General features: G+C 37.7%; 3 protein-coding genes across 4 annotated transcripts; 1 reads left to right on the top strand and 2 right to left on the bottom strand.

Annotated features, from left to right (window-relative positions):
- Nucleotides 1–128: 128 nt before the first annotated feature.
- On the bottom strand, nt 129–4,906 carry josd1 (Josephin domain containing 1). Its single transcript, XM_058794548.1, has 5 exons — nt 4,698–4,906; nt 3,583–4,270; nt 3,365–3,493; nt 1,228–1,422; nt 129–1,135 (listed from the first exon to the last, which is right to left on the bottom strand). Exons 2-5 carry the CDS (start codon nt 3,864–3,866, stop codon nt 1,036–1,038), a joined length of 708 nt encoding a protein of 235 aa, XP_058650531.1. The 5' UTR covers nt 3,867–4,270; nt 4,698–4,906; the 3' UTR covers nt 129–1,035.
- Nucleotides 4,907–6,978: 2,072 nt separating this feature from the next.
- On the bottom strand, nt 6,979–15,405 carry xrcc6 (X-ray repair complementing defective repair in Chinese hamster cells 6). The gene is made up of 12 exons (XM_058793932.1): nt 15,129–15,405; nt 14,882–14,994; nt 14,632–14,773; nt 14,302–14,553; nt 14,039–14,225; nt 12,731–12,917; nt 12,445–12,617; nt 12,159–12,316; nt 8,625–8,754; nt 8,436–8,536; nt 8,235–8,351; nt 6,979–7,373 (listed from the first exon to the last, which is right to left on the bottom strand). Exons 1-12 carry the CDS (start codon nt 15,196–15,198, stop codon nt 7,171–7,173), a joined length of 1,833 nt encoding a protein of 610 aa, XP_058649915.1. The 5' UTR covers nt 15,199–15,405; the 3' UTR covers nt 6,979–7,170.
- A 411-nt stretch (nt 15,406–15,816) lies between these two features.
- desi1b (desumoylating isopeptidase 1b) lies at nt 15,817–19,032 on the top strand. 2 transcript variants are annotated; one of them, XM_058793934.1, is made up of 6 exons: nt 15,817–16,461; nt 16,601–16,687; nt 16,846–16,915; nt 17,008–17,117; nt 17,278–17,400; nt 17,504–19,032. In XM_058793934.1, exons 2-6 carry the CDS (start codon nt 16,632–16,634, stop codon nt 17,592–17,594), a joined length of 450 nt encoding a protein of 149 aa, XP_058649917.1. In that variant the 5' UTR covers nt 15,817–16,461; nt 16,601–16,631; the 3' UTR covers nt 17,595–19,032. The 2 variants fall into 2 exon arrangements, with proteins under 2 accessions (XP_058649917.1, XP_058649916.1); XM_058793933.1 differs by having other exon boundaries at nt 15,838–16,461; nt 16,666–16,687.
- The last annotated feature ends 454 nt before the right edge of the window (nt 19,033–19,486 follow it).

Below are 19,486 nucleotides of genomic sequence, written 5' to 3'. Positions count from 1 at the left end.
CAATCAAAGACGAATAAACTTTGCAAGATTTCAGAGACCTCAACCTTTCTAACTCTTATTTCAGCATTTGCTATTTAAAAAGTACATACAACCGTTTCACTTAACAACACAGTTTTTGGCAGTTGAACTTTTTTTTTTTTTTTTTTTTTTTTTTTTTTACTACCAACACTCACCTGTTTTATTTTCCTACATGTAGTCTAGGATTCAACAAGTCTAACCTTAACTGTTTAACAAGAAAAGGGTGTCCAGAGCAACCATTTAAGGTAAGAGATTAACAAGTGACCGTTTTGGTAACATATGTTATAGGAAACTAACACAAAACATCCAATTACTGTGGTGCCATGCTGTACTGTGATACACAGGAAACATCTCATCTGTCACTATGCCATTAAATATGTAGGAAACGGTTAAGCAGGGGCTACTGGTGTTCCTTCTCTAAATCTTCAAGTACATGCACTAAATAAGTACATATGCACCCCTGTGTTAAAATCCAGTTGGTCAAACAAATACCTTTTTCGGTGACCTGTAATGTGTGGCGGACAGTTCAGACGATCACATGGATGCACAGGAAATCACATGGGAAGAGAGAAGTGGTGAGGATGACAGGTGATGCACGAGCAGAACACATCACTAATAATTCCATAACCCCTCACTTTCAAGTCAGAAAACAGTACAAAGTAAAAGAAATAATCAATGTATAAAAAAATGCATCAGAATCCCAAATACCAAACAAAATTCTCTGCGTAGTGTTTTGTTGTCTTGTGATATCCCTGTGTGTGTCCTTTGCTGCTTCAATCTCCATGGCAAGAGTCCAGCGGTGTGTGTGTGTGTGTGAGTGTGAGTGTGTGTGTGTGAGAGTGTAAACAAGTCTGAGCAGTGTGCTTTCATGACTAGTTGAGTGCAAGTCCATTTGCTCTTTAAATGGGTCCCTGATTGAACCTCACATTTCCCTCCTGAGCATGAATTTGAGAAACCTCCGAAACAAAAAAACAAAACAAAAACAACAAAAAAAACAACAACGATCCAAAACATTCATCAGTTATCAGACCTCCACGTCTGGTGGACTTCCACCTCCTCTGGCACAACCAATAGGAGTTCACAGTTCTTCCCTCGAAGCTGGTGACGCAAAAACTTCCTGTAAAACAATCAGAACGATAGCTAGAGGGGAAAAAAAAAAAAAGAGCTTGGCATTGACTGCTAGTTTTCCCTTTAGCATTTCGCACTTACCTCAGTTCATCAGTTGTTCCAATAGCATGAGGACTGCGCAGTTTGGAGTCCAAGTTATAGTAGACTCCTCCCACTTCTCGAACTCCAATCCAGTGTTGGCGCTTGAGGGGCAGTCGCAACGGCCCCCAGCGCAGATTGGATGGCACATTCAAGATGAATCCAGTGACGTTCGGCAGTGCAATACTGCCCACATCCCTATAGCATGACAAATACATAACAAAAATACAAAAAATTGAATAAATATCACATCTGTATTCATTTATAAAAAAAAAAAAAATGATGAATGTAGTTCCTACAATGCTCAAATACACCTTTTCTATGCTAAGCAGGTTTTTAATTTTGGAAAATAATAATTATAATATAAAATAATAAGAAAGTTTTAACAAGAATGCAATTCTCTGCATCCACATCTTGAACTATTCCTGGATATACCTCCCTGTCATATTTCATATTTCACGGAAGACGGTGTGCTTCCTTTAAAAAAATGGTACTTCTTCAGTACCTTTCCAGATAGAATCCTGGCAACAATCTGTTTGTTTTTTACTCCAGCTTGTTTGTATTTGTTTTTGAGTTCAGAGAGTTCACCTAAAAATGAAAATTCCGTCATCATTTACTGACACTGACCAAACTTTTATGACTTTCTTCTGTGGAACATAAAAGAAGTAGTGCTGTCAAACGATTAATCGCATCCAAAATAAAAGTTTTTGTTTATATGTGTATGTAAAAGTAAATTTATATATGTAAATATTGTCACCTTCACTTAAGTTTTTTTTTTTTTTCCTCTCTCTTATATGTTTGGTCCATGTCGTTCTGTATTTGGTACATGTAAACATTGTCACATTCTTTACTTGTGTGTGTGTGTGTGTGTGTGTGTGTACTGTGTATATTTATTATGTATATATAAATACACATGCACATATATATTTTGAAAATATTAACATGAATATACATATTTATATTCTTATATTTTAAATTATATATAAATATGTTTAATATATAAACAACATTTTTCTTAAATATATACATGCATGTGTTTCTATTTATATGTACATAATAAATATACACAGTATACACACATATATTATGTAAACAAAAACATTTAGGATTAATCGTTTGACAGCACTAAAAGGAAGATATTTTGCAGAATGCTGATAACCAAACAGTTTCAGTTCCCACTGACTTTTATTGTATTTCTTGTCTATACAATGGAAGTGAATGGGAACCAAAATGTTTGCTTACCAAAATGTTACAAATATCTTAATTTGTGTTCTGCAGATGAAATAAACGCATAGAGGTTTAGAATGACACGTATGCATTTCATTTTAGGGTGGACTATCCCTGTATTTTCCTATATTTTGTGTTCATAAAATGAAGGTGCTGAAAAATGAATAATTTTATTATTATTAAATTTTTTGTTTGCCTAAGACAAGTCATGTGGTGCATTAAACAGGAAATTATATCATAAAGAGGAACCTGGCAGACCCTCATGACTGCGTGTAAAGGTCAATAGGTTTCTTAAAATATCAAATAACTTGACCTTCTATCACAAGGCAGGCCATAAAATATCATGTGCTGTGACCAAAAATTTTATATTTATGCTTAATTAATTAAAAAAATAATCTTGGAAGAAAAAAAAAAAAAAACGAATTCTAAAACAATCTTGAAAATATTTTTTTAACTTTTTTTTTGAAAGTAGTTAAAATCACCATGAACTCAAAATTCACAATTCTATTTTTTAAATTGCTTTTTTTAATTTAAAATTTTTTTTTATATTCATGTGCACCTGTAATGTTAAATCCAAACACAACATCTCATCTCTGATGACTCGTGCACCAGTGTGAGGACGGGACAATAATCGATCCCATCCAGTGATCTGTCACTCACATGAAACTGCAGCAATATGCAAACGAAAAGGCTCAAACGATCCAATCAATTTCCAGTGGACAAAATCAAATCCCTCCATTCAGTTTACAGTTTTACTTGACTATAATTAACAATATAAAAGAAAACTTATTTAATTTCTGTTTCATGCTGAACTTAAGATATGTACATATTTTAAAAACCATATGAAACAAACATGAATTCAAAAAGAGAATTTGCCACATGTTAAGAACTATATTTCTGCATGATAAAATACCTTCTCTTGTCCCACCAAACAGCCTCAAACCCACGTGTCTGCAATGCAGCCATGATAACGTTCACATCATAGTTGCCATTTCCCAGCATGTTTTTCTTGTGGGGCGTTACCAAAGTGCTAGGGGAGAGCCTGAAAAAGAAAGAGGAAGTAGAAGTGTGCCCAAAAAAAAAATCCAAAATTAGATCACCTCGGTAACAATACATAATCTAAGCACTGACCTCTGGTAGATGTCCTGAAGTGCATCACGGCTGAAGGCCGCTCCGTCCTGGAAGACATTGTTTAGGGCATGCAGAGCGCACAGCTCCCGATGCTGCTTTTCGTGATAAATGGCAGGAGGTTGTGATGAGGTGGGGGGCGTTCCAGCATTCGGCCTATCGTCCAGCTCGGACCCGCGTCCACCGACGGCTTCTCCTTTCTGCTTGCTGACCTTCCATGGCATACAGCCCAGCTCCTGAAACCCCCCGACCCCCCTCCCCTTACCAGAACATGGAGTACTCCCCATTCCTGCTGCTATGTCACCACTATCATCTCCACAGCAACCTCTCAGCTGCTTGGGATGAGTGGCAAGGGGAGGGGAGGTAGCTACTGGAGTGAAAGGTGAGCCAGCGCACCTTGCAGTGAATCAGTGAAAAGAACAAAAAAAAACACAAGTGGAAACCGATGGATCTTCTCAGAAGCAGATTCGATTGTGTCCTCTTTCTGTGCTCTTCATGTTTTTGCACAAAGACTTGCCAAGCACCATAGTAACCACTAGGGCAGAGCAGTTCTTTCCATTTTGGCCGACATCAGGGTGGAAAAGACTTACAGCATGACTTGTACAGCTGACTGGGAATAAATGGGTCAGCAGTGCAGGACCCTGACAACTGCCATAGTAGACCACCGTGAGAACCCCAGAGATAACCTTGGCTTTAGAGTCGAAAACAAACACAACAAGAGAGTGATTATAAATCTGATAATTAAAACAAAACAGCAAATGCTTCAACCCTCAACATCAATTAGCATTTAACCGAGTGGCAAGTCTAAACACGAACCCTTTTGACACCTATAAGGCTCATGTGCAGTTGTGCCCAGGATGACTGCATTGGGAATGGCTGTACAAAACTTCCTGCCAGCTGACTGGATGGGTGTTTATGACTTATTCACGGACAGAAACGACATTTAACACACGTACACAAGTTTAATAAGATAACTTAAGGCATGCCGTATTTTTGTTTGGGCTTCTGAACTACTGCGTTCAGACCAATTTGACACTCTGGCTACGTGCTACTCGTTTGATAGCAACGGACAAAATGACACCTTTCAAAGTGTCAGTGTACTCCTTCCTAGCACTTACCTCTGTCGGTATACGATATGTTACGGGCTGAGCTGCTTTCGTTCCTCTAACTTGGCTTTTTCGCGTCCACTCCTTGAGTTGTTTATTCCTTTGTCTCTTGTACTTTTTCCTTGCAGCTCTCTGGCTCAACGTGAGCATGCGCAAAACGTCATTGGCTTTCCGCTGGCTTGCGTCACGAGCAGGTTGCATCCCATGGGACTGTCAAACACGTCTCGGTCGCCCACATGCCCCACATTAGGAAATTAATAAGAGACTTCCTATTTCTTTTTGGAGACATTCATTTTCCTTTTTTTCTTCTTTGTTTTCCTGTTTGTGTAGGGTCTGTTCTGGGCTGTATAAACAGCCCTCTAGCTCTGCTTTATTGGTATAGCAGAAAATAAAATCCAGACATCTACATTTAGATCTGCTGTAATTTCAAACATCTGTGGCAAATGAGTAGTCATCCTTCTGTTTGTTTTCATTTCTTGCTAATGAGAATACAAATGACAATGCCTGATTACTTCATTCCAGAGGCCTGTACCATGAAGCCGGTTTAGCTGGCTAGCCAGGTAAGTTTCAGTTTAGTTTACGCCAACTCTGGGTTTTAGGTACTATGAAAGTGGTTTGGCTTTTAGCAGTGTTCATCGCCATAGTAACTTACGCTCCGCACTGTTTTTACACAGTCTATGGCTCCACAGCTAACCTGCTCCGGGGCAGGTTATGTTCTGGTTTAGAGATCTCAAACCGAAATTTGACCAATCAGCTTCAAGCAAAGTGACACGTCTCTGATGCAATAAAGCCACTCCTCCAGTTTCTCTTACTCCAAATTAAAGGACGCGACATAGTAAAACATTTTTAAAGATAAAATCATCAGATTTTTAGAGATGATTATTTTTTATAATTATTTTATATTATTTAGGTTTCACTTTATTTTGATGGTCCCTTTAACACATTCTATTGACTATAAGTAATGTTGCACCTACATTTCTACTAACTCTCATTAGAGTGTTAGTAACGTTAGTGTATTAGTTGACTGGTAGGGTTAGGGTTAGATTAAGTTGACACGTTCTTGCAAAGTTACTTATAGTCAGTAGCATATCTGTTGGGAGACCAGCACAATAAAGAGTTAGTAGATATGAAGCAGACAGTCTACTAATACTCTTATGAGAGTTTGTTGACATGTAGTTGCAACATTACTTAGTCAACAGAATGTTCAAAAGGGACCATCAAAATAAAGTGTTACCATTATTTATATAATTACTATACCCTTAATCCATTACACAAGCCAGCTTAGTTTAATAGTATTAAGCTATTTAAAATCAATGTAAACATATAGATAATATAAATAATATGCAATATAAATAAGTTTTAGAATCAATGACTACATATGAGCTTAGATTTTTAAGTGTTTTTAGACCTATAAATATTATCAACTCTATAAACTAAATTTACAACCTTTACTTACACTTATATGGTAAGATGTTTTCTTTAAGTTTTCCTCTTTCATTGATAGATCATTTCATGATCGTGCTGTGTAAATGTGTTTAAATTCTTCATTGTTCAATCTTTTAATCTTTGCACCGACTCTCACAAGAAGTGAATGATAGTTTTAAGGCATGTGATTGGCTGCTCATTACTGATGTCACACTTTCATGTGCACGTGCTCCATTAACTCAGAATAAAGCCTGAATTGAAAGAGAAAGCTGATGATTAGATTCATGGTACCAACAAAGCTGGATTGGACTGGTTTGGTTTTGTCAACTCAAAACTAATACTGTAACACTGAGTTTGTTCAGCCACCATCATGGTACAGGCCCCAGGTGTTATGGAAACCCACAAACTAGTAAACTGTTTATTAGTTGTATAACAAAATAATAAGTATCAGATATTTTCTCATGCCTAGGCTGGAGATGGAATCTGTATTTTTCTCCCCACTATTTCTAAACTGATTCTGAAATTAAAATCAGTGGGATGGATTAAAAATAGATTTGAAGTTGCTGTGAGAGTATTAAACAAATTAGTTGCTCAACCCAAATGTTTACTAAATTTGTTGAATAATATTTAGGATAGGTGTTCAATTTATCAGACATAAATTCTGTAATCTACATGAAAGTAGATTACACCAAAGTATCAATGGACAACATTAAAAAGTTTCCATATGAATTCAAGTTCAAGATCAAGATGTTTGATTAAATTTCCTCATTTACTGTCATATATTAAATCATGCCAATGCTGGCGAGGCTTAAGAAAAGAATAAGAATAGCAAGAAAATGAGGTGAAATAAGGACATTAAATGCTACTGTCAAAATTACAAAATTCAAGCTTTTATTATATCCATTATGACAATGATCACAATGCTGAACAGAATTTTGCTTAGACAGGAAAGTTATTTAGAATGTGTAGAAATACAAAGCTTTCTGTATTTATTCTATGAACAAGTATGTAATCAAGGTTTCCCCCCACCCCTCAAATATGGGCAAGGCCTTAAGAATTTTTATTTGGAGAAGTGCATGGTCAGGGCATCTATAAGCTCCTGTTTCTTGGTTCCTGTTGTACGTATTCCAAACTGCTTGCATGCATCTTTTAGCACAGGCACTGTTAGTTTTCCCAAGGTGCCCTTTGCCACATGGTTTTTCAGCTCATCCTGTGACATCTCAACTTTTGGCTTCTTTTCAGCACCACCACCACCAGATTCAGCTGGGCAAAAAGAAAGAGTCACTCAACTCAAGTCAAGATTTCTGAATGTAGTGGCACGGTAACTAAAACAGGCCAGCCATCTACAGAATTTAGAAGTAATTTCCAATGCATACTGAACCATGCTGCTATATCTTTGCAGTATCCCATAGTATTATTATGCATTAGGCATGTTAAAAGGACAAAAACAATTCCATCCAATATGACAACATTATTATTATTAATTTTATAATTAAAATAAATCAAATAAATACATTACTGCTGCAATAATACTATTGTACTGTAAAATAAGTGAGTATCATGATATGAGTATTTGATATGTCATGATAATTCTTTATTTTTTACACCAGTAAAATTACAGTACAGAGACTCTAGAGCTTCTTTTTTTATTGACAGATTTATAAATGATTCTCAATACAAATTTGGGAATACGGTTGGCACGTGCTGCATTTTCAAATACACATTATAAGCAGCCCAGCACTTTCAGTAATGGAACTCATGTGGAGCCTCTCAGAGACTAAATCACTGGATCATAGGCTGCTCGTGTGTAAATGAACACAGTGCCACACTTAATTTTGAAACATGCAGTGGCCAGCTGGCAACTATCACCATTTCATTTGCTTGCCAACACTGATTTGTTAATTGTGGACCCTGGCTGAGATTCTAAGGGTGTTTTGCACAGAGCGGTTTGATGGTGCCGCTAGCTTGTGCAGTGCTGTCGGAAACTATCTATATAATAAAAAAAATGTATTTGAAAATGCAGAATTTTTTTTTCCTTCATGTTTTTTTTTAATCAGCTTAAATACAGAAAATTACATCCCTGTCTCATGCTTTACATTAATGTAAGAGCATTTGAAATCTCACCAGTTTTGCGTTTAGCTGCAGGCTTCCCTTCTGGGTTATAATCATCAGGATAGACTAAATCTTTGAACTCTTGAGTCAGTGGACCAAGACGAGCATCCATCATTTGTACCTTGGGCACTGAGGAAACACACAGAGTGTGAGACAGTAATCGAATTAATAATAGAATTATCCATTAAAACCATTTCAGAGCTCAAGAAATACTTGTTAAATCCTCAATGGGCTCAGGTTCAAGCATATTCAGAGCCAAAGCCTCCAGGTTCCTGTAGTGCTGCTGTAGCACTGGGTTTTCAAATGCATCACTCCTATAAAAACATAAGATTTACAATACAAATTAACTATAACTCCATGACTGAAGAATGCACTGGGCACAACTTATAGAAAACCACACACTTGTATTTAAAGCGGAGCTTGTGCACAATCTCTTTCATCTTGTCCACCTGCTCATCAGAGGCTGTGGGACCCATGTGAGCATCCACAGTGCGTATGTCATCAGCAAAGGGAAGAAATATCACATGGAAGCCTAAAATATAGGATCCCACAATTTAATATTACTATTTGAGATATATATATATATATATATATATATATATATATATATATATATATATATATATATATGCACACATACACACACAAACATATATACACACACATACATACACACACACACACAGTATCTCACAGAAGTGAGTACACTCCTCACATTTTTGTAAATATTTTATTACAACTTTTCATGTGACAACACTGAAGAAATGACACTTTGCTACAATGTAAAGTAGTGAGTGTACAACTTGTATAACAGTGTAAATTTGCTGTGCCCTCAAAATAACTCAACACACAACCATTAATGTCTAATCCGCTGGCCACAAAAGTGAGTACACCCCTAAGTGAAAATGTCCAAATTTGGCCCAATTAGCCATTTTCTCTCCCCGGTGTCATGTGACTCGTTAGTGTTACAAGGTCTCAGGTGTGAATGGGGAGCAGGTGTGTTAAATTTGGTGTTATCGCTCTCACTCTCTCATACTGGTCACTGGAAGTTCAACATGGCACCTCATGGCAAAGAACTCTCTGAGGATCTGAAAAAAAGAATTGTTGCTCTGCATAAAGATGGCGTAGGCTATAAGAAGATTGCCAAGACCCTGAAACTGAGCTGCAGCACGGTGGCCAAGACCATACAGGACAGGTTCTACTCAGAACAGGCCTTGCCATGGTCGACCAAAGAAGTTGAGTGCACGTGCTCAGCGTTATATCCAGAGGTTGTGTTTGAGAAATAGACGTATGAGTGCTGCCAGCATTGCTGCAGAGGTTGAAGGAGTGGGGGTCAGCCTGTCAGTGCTCAGATCATACACCGCACACTGCATCACATTGGTCTGCATGGCTGTCGTCCCAGAAGGAAGCCTCTTCTAAAGATAATGCACAAGAAAGCCCGCAAACAGTTTTCTGAAGACAAGCAGACTAAGGACATGGATTACTGGAACCATGTCCTGTGGTCTGATGAGACCAAGATAAACTTATTTGGTTCCTATGGTGTCAAGGGTATGTGGTGGCAACCAGGTGAGGAGTACAAAGACAAGTGTGTCTTGCCTACAGTCAAGCATGGTGGTGGGAGTGTCATGGTCTGGGGCTGCATGAGTGCTGCCGGCACTAGGGAGCTACAGTTCATTGAGGGAACCATAAATGCCAACATGTACTGTGACATATGAAGCAGAGCATGATCCCCTCCCTTCAGAGACTGGGCCACAGGGCAGTATTCCAACATGACAACGACCCCAAACACACCTCCAAGACAACCACTGCCTTGCTAAAGAAGCTGAGGGTAAAGGTGATGGACTGGCCAAGCATGTCTCCAGACCTAAACCCTATTGAGCATCTGTGGGGCATTCTCAAACGGAAGGTGGAGGAGCGCATGGTCTCCAACATTCACCAGCTTTGTGATGTCGTCATGGAGGAGTGGAAGAGGACTCCAGTGGCAACCTGTGAAGCTCTGGTGAACTCCATGCCCAAGAGGGTTAAGGCAGTGCTGGAAAATAATGGTGGCCACACAGAATATTGACACTTTGGGCCAAATTTGGACATTTTCACTTAAGGGTGTACTCACTTTTGTGGCCAGCGGTTTAGACATTAATGGCTGTGTGTTGAGTTATTTTGAGGGGACAGCAAATTTACACTGTTATACAAGCTGTACACTCACTACTTTACATTCTAGCAAAGTGTCATTTCTTCAGTGTTGTCACATGAAAAGATATAATAAAATATTTACAAAAATGTGAGGGGTGTACTCACTTCTGTGAGATACTGTACACTCATTGCCAAAAATATCGGCACCCTTGGTAAATATGATCAAAGAAGGCTGTGAAAATTAATCTGTATTGTTGATCCTTTTGATCTTTTATTTAAAAAAATTCACAAAAATCTAACCTTTCATTGGATGTTTTTCTCTAATACACATTGGCCACAATTAACGGCACCCTTTTATTCAATACTTTTTGAAACCTCCATTTGCCAGTTTAACAGTTCTAAATTTTCTCCTATGATGCCTGATGAGGTTAGAAAACACTTGACAAGAGATCAGAGACCATTCCTTCATCCAGACCACTTTAGATTCCCAGCTCCATGTTGGTGCTTCTTCTCTTCAGTTCACCCACTCATTTTCTATAGGGTTCAGGTCAGAGGACTGGAATGGCCAGCAGAAGCTTGGTTTTGTGCTCAGTGACCCATTTTTGTGTTGTTTTTGAGGTTTGTGTTTGGATTATTGTACGGTTGGAAGATCCAAACATGGTCCATTATAAGATTTCTAACAGAGTCAGTCACTTATTGATTTTTTTATCTGTTGGTATTTGATAGAATCCATGATGCCATATGTCTAAACAAGATGTCCAGGACCTCCAGCAGAAATATAGGCCCACAACATCAAAAATACAGCAGTATATTTCATTGTACACATGGGGTACTTTTTATCCCTGTGTTCACCAAACCCATCTTGAGTGTTTGCTGCTAAAAAGCTCATTTTTTAGTTTCATCTGACCATAGAAGCCAGTCCCATTTGAAGTTCCAGTCGTGTCTGATAACTGAATATGCTGGAGTTTGTTTTTGGATGAGCTAGGAGAATTTTTCTTGAAACCCTCCCAAACAACATGTGGTGATGTAGGTGCTGTTTGACAATTTTTTTTAAAGGTTTTCTGACCCCGAGACTCAACTATTTTCTGCAATTCTCCAGCTGTGGTCCTTGGAGAGTCTTTAGCCACTCAAACTCTCCTCCTCACTGTGAATTAGGATGATACAGACACACGTCCTCTTCCAGGCAGTTTCGTAACATTTTATTTTGATTGGAAATTCTTAATTATTGTCCTGATGGTGGAAATGGGAATTTTCACTGCTCTAGCTCTTTTCTTAAAGCCACTTCACTAATTTGTGAAGCTCAATTATCTTTTGCTGCACATCAGAAATATATTCTTTGGTTTTTCTCATTGTGATGGATGATTAAGGGAATTTGGGCTTTGTTTTCCCTCCTATTTATTTTTCTGTGAAACAGGAAGCTATGGCTGGATAATTTCATGTTCATAATCACCCTGGAGTGCTCAAAATTGTGAATATTAATGGGAATATACTTCAGATATTTTACTAATTTCTAGGGGTGCCAATAATTGTGTCCAATGTGTATTTGAGAAAAACATTTATTTCATAATGATATTTCCCCCCATTTTAAATTATTATTATCCAATGAAAGGTTAGATTTTTGTGAATTTTTTAAATAAAAGATCAAAAGGACCAACAACACAGATTAATTTTCACAGCCTTCTTTGATCATATTTACCAAGGGTGCAGATATTTTTGGCAATGAGTGTATATATAATTAATTAGCCATACAGCTGAAAGTAACATGTTCAGTGTCAATGAAAATTGTTCAGTCTTGATTGCAGTTACCTGGAGGTGTTGCCTGGGTTTGACTCTGATCCAGTTCTTCTCTCTGGGGAACTAGTGCCACAAACCGAGGTGGAGTGTTACGACGAGGGATGTATCTGCACAATGCAAATACGTTTTTTTCACTGCATTTTAAAAGCAGAGCTGTAAACATACTGGAGCTTCCTTGGGTAAACAAAAGACAAAATAAAGAACTGCACATCAGCTTTCCAAAATGAGCCAAAAATCAGTTAATAACTGGATTGAACTGAAAGAGGTGCTTAGGCTCAAGACATCAGCAAATGAAGACCTGCCTGATATCTGCTCTTCCTCAGGGTATATGAAGAGAGCGGGCCTTATATGATGATGCAGTTTGAGACGGTCCATGGGCTTAAACCCCATCAGAACCAAACCTGGATCATCAAACTTCTTAATCTCATCCACCTCATCCTTTTCCATCACAATCTGTTTCTTCCCATAAACCTTCATAGAAAGCAGAAAGTTTTGTATGATAAGAAAATATGGTAACTTTTAGATAAAAGGAACACAATGAGCAAATTACAGTATAGCTTTGTGATAGTATTGATTCTGATTACCTGTGACCTCTTCATATCATTTGGTAAAAGTATACCCCCATTATGGGCATGGAAGTAACGGGTTTTAGTACGCACTGCTTCATTAGTATCTCTGTGAAGCTTGACAGCAGAAGGTTTCATGGCAGTCCTGGCCAACACATACACGCCGACTGCCAGATTGACACCTTCTCCGAGAGAGAATGTTAACCTTGAACACAATTAAAAAGTATATATAAATCTAAGAACTGCATTCTGGAACTATTTTGATCCGGAAACTATATTTTGCAATTTTTACGTATGGTCAAGTAAAGTGAAACTTTACATATATATTGAAAATCCCAATGTTAAAAGAATATATATTTTTGCCTTTTATTTGATAGGACAGTAGATAGACAGGAAACGAAGTTGGAGAGAGAGAGGGGGGACGGGATCGGGAAAGGTCCGCGAGCTGGGACTCGAACACGGGACGCCCGAAGCGCAACGGCGCTATATGTCGACACGCTGCCCACAAGGCTATCGGCGCCGACTTAAAAAAAAAAAAAAAAAAAAAACTATTTTTTTTTTTTTTTTTTTAATAAGGATGCACTGATGTATCGGCCGATAAAAGCATCTGCACCAGATTACCGATTGTTTAAAAACAGCCGACAATCAGGGCCGATTATATCCTGTAAATCAAAAGGGATGGAAAAACGTGTAAAACGTGCAACTTGTGTGTAGAAAATGTCTCAATCAGTATTTCAACCAGAGAAAGACATCAATAAATAGCTTATGAACAATGTCACTTAACACTGCATTTACCTCAGGAACTTCATAAAGTGTTCCTAGTTGGTTAGTTAGATGTAAAAAAAAAAAACTTATTTACTATTAATTATATGTCTGTCCTAAAGACAAGTTATTAGGAAAACCACTTTATATGCAACTGAGTTGTATACAAGAATGTACGTTTTTAACTATGATTATTATATCTGAAAATAACTAGAAGTTGAATGTAAAGGTTTGGGTTCTGTTTTTAATTTTAAACTCTTATATTATAGTAATGCACAAAATGAGTATTAGACATCTGAGAAATGTAGTATCAATTCTTGATGGACGAATCCCGCATTATATTTTTTCTTGTTTGGATTTACATCACAATAGGAAAGAAAGGAACTGATGACCATAGGGACTTAAAAATGATCATTAACATGCTTGTCTTTTTCTTAAAGAAAAATGAATTAAAATCCAAATACAAACACTACAGAAAAATATTACCTGCTGTATCCAGCATCCCCTTGACATTACATAGGACAAGCAATCTGGTGAATGATTTGACATGGGCAGTGCATTTACCGGCTTTGAGCTCTTTTCTTTAACTCTTTAGCTCTGACCCTCTTCTGCAAGTCCTGGAGTTTCCTGCAGGGCTCAATCTGAATGCCAAGCTCGCTTTCATCCTCTGGAGGGCTTACAATGTCACAGAAGAACAGGGAAACATCAAAACCTCCTGGCTTTGTGAGGTGCATCAAGTCTATGACCACACCTGAGGAACAACAGAACATAGGTTATAAACTGTCCATCAGTAAGACTGTGTCCTTTTCCCCTTCTATTCAGCCTACCTGTCTCTTTAAGGTCAGCAGCCTTTGTACGAGCCTGTCTGTCTTTAGCACCGTCTCCTCCATGAGGGTCATCCCTGCAAGTGAAGATCATCAGGCGCTTGTGTGACAGTCGCAACTTGATGTCACTGTAAAGGTTGGAGCAGCACCACAGAGCTTCTCCGAGGGACGTTTCCCCACAGCCCAAGGTGTTTTCAGCGAATTGAGCTCCTTTCTCACCCAGCAGTTTATCAATATCCAGTACACGTTGAGATCCTGAAAAGGGAATCAGTACGCAAGATAAATTCACCATCATATACACAATCTGAAAAGCACAAAGAGTTAGTTACCCACCAGGTGAATCCAAGTCGTGGTAGACGTAGACATGCTTGAAGGAATTTCTTGGATTCTTGCTCTGCTCAGTCCCATAGAACACCAAAGCAACCATGTCTTTGTCACTGCTTATGATCTTACTAGTGTACACACTACGTACACACTAGATGCAACAGAGAACAATGTCTATTAGACATGTACTGAAGAAAAACAAGAATATTTGTTGAAAATAAAAGATAATGAATGAATAAAATGGTATAGTTTGACTCACCTGCATAGTCATGTCAAAATTTGATGGCTCTCCATCCTCACCCTTAATGAACATCTCTTTGGATGCATCAACCAAAAATACCAGACTGTCGCGGCCACTGATTTTGTAATCACCTAATAATTGAAAAGTAATTAAGGTTTTCTTATTTAATCACACCTTAATTTCACATAAGTAAGTTAAGTTTAATGGAGTACAAAGCGTGCAACTTATATCACAGAGGACAATTAATGCAGTTAGCTATGCTAACCTCCAGAATCCTCTTCGTCCTCCTCAACCTCATCGTCTTCGTTTCGATAGTACTCTCTCCACTCCGCCATTACTCTTTGCTTTCTCTAAGAACCGTTTCAGGGTTGCTTTCAATTAAAGTTGGGGAAAAAAACAAAGCAAATTTTCTTACATTTAAGATTAGGCAGTCACTTTTTCTTTTCAGCAATAGAACTTTGTATCCCTTGTCTTTACACCCGCGCATGCATGCATCCAGTCAGTGCGCCACAATTTGAGTGACAGCTCCAATAGCGTATCAGAGACGACTATCGAACGGCAAGAACCAATGGCGAGACAAGGGCGGAGTGACAGGTTAATCCATGCACGAGGAAGTAAACAGTTTAACAAAATACTAATTGTTTACCATTTCTGATGAAAACAAAAAACATTTACCATTAAAAATTAAGGAGGTCAAACATTTTCATGGCCTCGAACAAATCTTTCATTTCACTCAGTTTTTTTCTTTGAATAGATTGACTCGGTTCCCTCCACGAATCGAACTGGTTCACAGCGATTCTCGAGTGAACCGAACATTTTGCCTGGTTTGTAATGTATGAGCATTTTCGGACACAGGATTTGACCGATGGGGCAAAAAGTAATAGCTATTCGAAATACTATAATAAACATCAATATGGGTCCATATATGGATTTATTAAAGATTTAAAGCATGTTTATGAAACGCCTGGATGTCAGGGACCACGTAATGAGCTAGGAGTCGCTAAATCGGAGTTTTGAACTGGCTTATTAAAACGAACTGTTCAAACGAACCGAATCTTGAACATGACTTCCGCTTTACTAGTTGATTCTGTGGTGGGCATGAACACCCATCATTTTTGCCCTTATAAAATTCGCCATCTAGCGTTTTGGAGGATATTACAGCTGTTTGACAGATGTATCTGTGCTGCCATTGGTCGGGTCCCCAATGAATAAGCACATTTGTCATAACCGGTATCAAAATATCACTGTGTCACTGTGACGAGGCGGACGTGAACGCTGCATCGGATTTGTCAACAACCCGTGGTTTATTATTTTCCTAAAATAATTTAAAACAACAACGAATGTGTACCTTGTCTGAATGTTTAATGCGATGATGGAAATGTGAGCCAGCAAAACACCGAAGTCTGGTTTTTCGAGTTCAATCAGAGCGAGAAACTCAAGCTAAGTTTCAGTGCTAGCTGTAAGAGTTGCGTTTTTGTTTGTAAACACACGTTTGTCTGAAGCCGTAGCGATGGCGGATGGAAGTTCTTTCAACGCGAAGTTGTACATTTATGACCTGTCAAAAGGACTGGCCCGTCAGCTGAGTCCCATGATGTTAGGTGAGTTCTGCAGCTGTTCAGGGGAGGTGGTGATGCTTCTACAATAGAAATGTAGCCAATGTTTTAAGTGTTGTTGAGATTGTTGTTGTTTATTATTCGTAAAGTCAAAGTGAAATAAGATGTTTTATACATTCTGTAGAAAAATTCAGCCTTTGGAAGTATGTGAAGAAATGAGTGATTGCAATTTTATATCTACATTGACAGGAAAGCAAGTCGAGGGAATATGGTATGTTTTTTGCTTTTTTGGAAACTCTCAGGCAGCAGAATTTAATATACAGAGTCCAAAGTGAAAATGCTTATATTTTGTATTTGTTTCAACTTAATAAACAGTTGAATTTAACAGGTCTTTATTTTAATGTATTATTCTTGGATTACTTAATGAAGGCACACCTCTATAGTGATTTATGGGGAAGAGTTTTTCTTTGGAGGAGGAGGCATTATGAGCTGCTTTCCGGTAAGAGGCATTTGTTTCTCAAGATATCTGAAAAGTAAAAGGCTATGTTAGTCTGTAACCCATCACAATCATGAAATGTTGTCATGTTTCAGGGTGGTACTATTCTAGGTATGCCTGATTCCATAGTGGACCTTGGAAACACAGAAGTTCCCCGGGACCTTTTTCAGGAATATCTGTCTTCGCTCAGGGAGTCTACTTACAGGTCAGTATGTCTTTCTTTTTTTGCAGGAAACTGCATATTTACCTAGTTCAGTATGCAAAGACAAAGTATGACATTGGTTTTTGAGAAATCTCTCATAATTTGTAACTACAGAAATGACAATTTAGTTACGCAAACCTGTACTTCCTCCTTTTTTCCACAGACCTGAAAAATACCACCTCTTTGAACACAACTGTAACACCTTTAGCTCTGAGGTTGCACAGTTTTTAACTGGAACTAAGATTCCCTCATACATCACTGACCTCCCATCTGAGGTGCTCGCTACGTAAGTTTGCCCTTACAACTTTACAATCAAATTTGTTGTTGTTGTTGACACTAGTGGTAGTATTAGTAGTAACTGGATTGAATTACACTTTCTTTTTCCATAGACCTTTTGGACAAGCGCTCCGTCCTTTTCTCGATTCAGTCACCATCACTCCATCAGGGGACAATGGCATGAATGGATATGGCCAGTGGTAGATCTGGCTGCATCTAAAAATGTATTATTACAGCAGTCAAGAAGCTTGTGTATCAGACGTATAATAATAATAGTTTACTGAAGTTTCACCCATTGTGCCTATATAAATAGCATTTATATAAAAGCAGGTCTTCCATATTTTCTGCTCAGTGCCTTTTCAACTCATGTGATGTTTTTCAGTCTTTTGAACTTTCCTTCAGTGATCTGCGGTGTAAACAAATAGTTTGTCTGTATTGTTGACTTTCCAGTACAGGATTTACAGTTCCACTGATACAAACTACCAGTGGCAACAAAATGTTAGATATAATAACCCCTGTGGATGTTTGAAATGTAAAATGTATTTTATAAAACTACAAAGTAGTATTATAATTACTAGGCAATTGTTTGCACTAATCTTTAAAAATTCGGCCAACTTTTTTAATCATTTAAATGAACCAAAGCAAATTGTATCAGGATTCCCCTCGACAGTCTGTAGGTGTCTCTGTTCTACCTCTCAACATGATCTGTTACGTTAGATGCTTTAAGAGGATTAGAGGATGAGAATTAGGCTGCTAGTTATTAAAAGTATGCTATGGTGATTGATACTGATTTGAGGAGTCATTTAGAGTCCCTTATTTATGTTTAAATTCATTAGACAATTCATGCACCTTTACTGTTTACTGTGCTTTCAGATGTCTAACTCAGCCACACTTTCCTTAATCAGTCACTTCCTTTATACTGATTACTGACTCTTTCTGTGTTGTAAGTTGTTATCTAAACCTTACCTTTACTCAGAACAACATTTATATCAATCCTAGAGTGCCGTGAATATATATATAACGAAGAGGGTTTAAGGGGATCAGTGACGTTGCAAGAAGCACAGTGTCCCACAGATGAAGCTAATGAATGTTTTATAAAATGTGCAGGTGTCACCAGCAATGGACCCAATAGGAAAGTTGTTGTATTTTAAGTCTTTTGACTCTTGTTCAGTTGCTTCAAATATAGTAGGAATGTGGCTTTGGTGACCATTAATAGTAATTATTCGACTAGCAGTATGTAATTCATAACTAAGTGGTTTGATGGTAAATGGTCTGAACTTTCTAAAGTCCATATAGGACCAATGTAATCATAACAAACACATTAGCAATGAGACATTTGAATGATTTGTAACCGGTTTATGTGAACAATGTGAAATGTGAACAATTTGTAACTTGAGATTTTATAAATGTAAAAACATTCCCAGTAGTAATGTCACAGTAAGATTACTTTTAGTATGTTCAGGTTATGCTTCCTGATTGATCTGTGCTACTGTGGTTCTAAAAAAAAAAAAAAAAACTATTTACAGCTTTCCTGCCTCAAATAAACCTCATTCATGTGTTTAAATGTGTTATGTTAAACGTCATTGTATCTCAGCTCTAAACAAATAAAGACATTCTGAAAGTATAAAGATGGGGTGGCTTTGTTCTTGATCGTCAGGTTGCATGGTTTTACAGTTTTTTACAATCATTTTTGCACTAATAACAGAACCTTCAGGTCATTTTTCAAAACACTTTACACGTTTTCCAAATGCTTGGATATAATATACAATGCATTACAATGATCTAACTATCAATTGATACAACTGCTCAAAATGCTATGTAACTGTGCATTACTCTTGAAGCATAGTTTTTATGAAAAATTATGAACAATATTACATGTTTAGATATTGAAAGTGAAGCAACTGAGGACTGAGTATGTGCAGGTATGATCAGTTTCAAGATGCCTGCTGTTGGGAGAAAATAAAATCATGAAAAGTGCTTCAATATCATTATCAGTATTTGTTTTTCCTACAATAAATGTATTTTAGAGGGTGATAGAGCTGGAAGCTGATGAAAACCATTTATATTTTTGTATGAAGCAGGGTTTAACCTGGCCA

This window comes from Onychostoma macrolepis, chromosome 12 (genome assembly GCF_012432095.1).
Source record: "Onychostoma macrolepis isolate SWU-2019 chromosome 12, ASM1243209v1, whole genome shotgun sequence".
In the NCBI taxonomy this organism is placed as follows: domain Eukaryota; kingdom Metazoa; phylum Chordata; class Actinopteri; order Cypriniformes; family Cyprinidae; genus Onychostoma; species Onychostoma macrolepis.
Note: the sequence above shows the minus strand (reverse complement) of the source record. Positions and strands in the feature narration are given on the sequence as shown.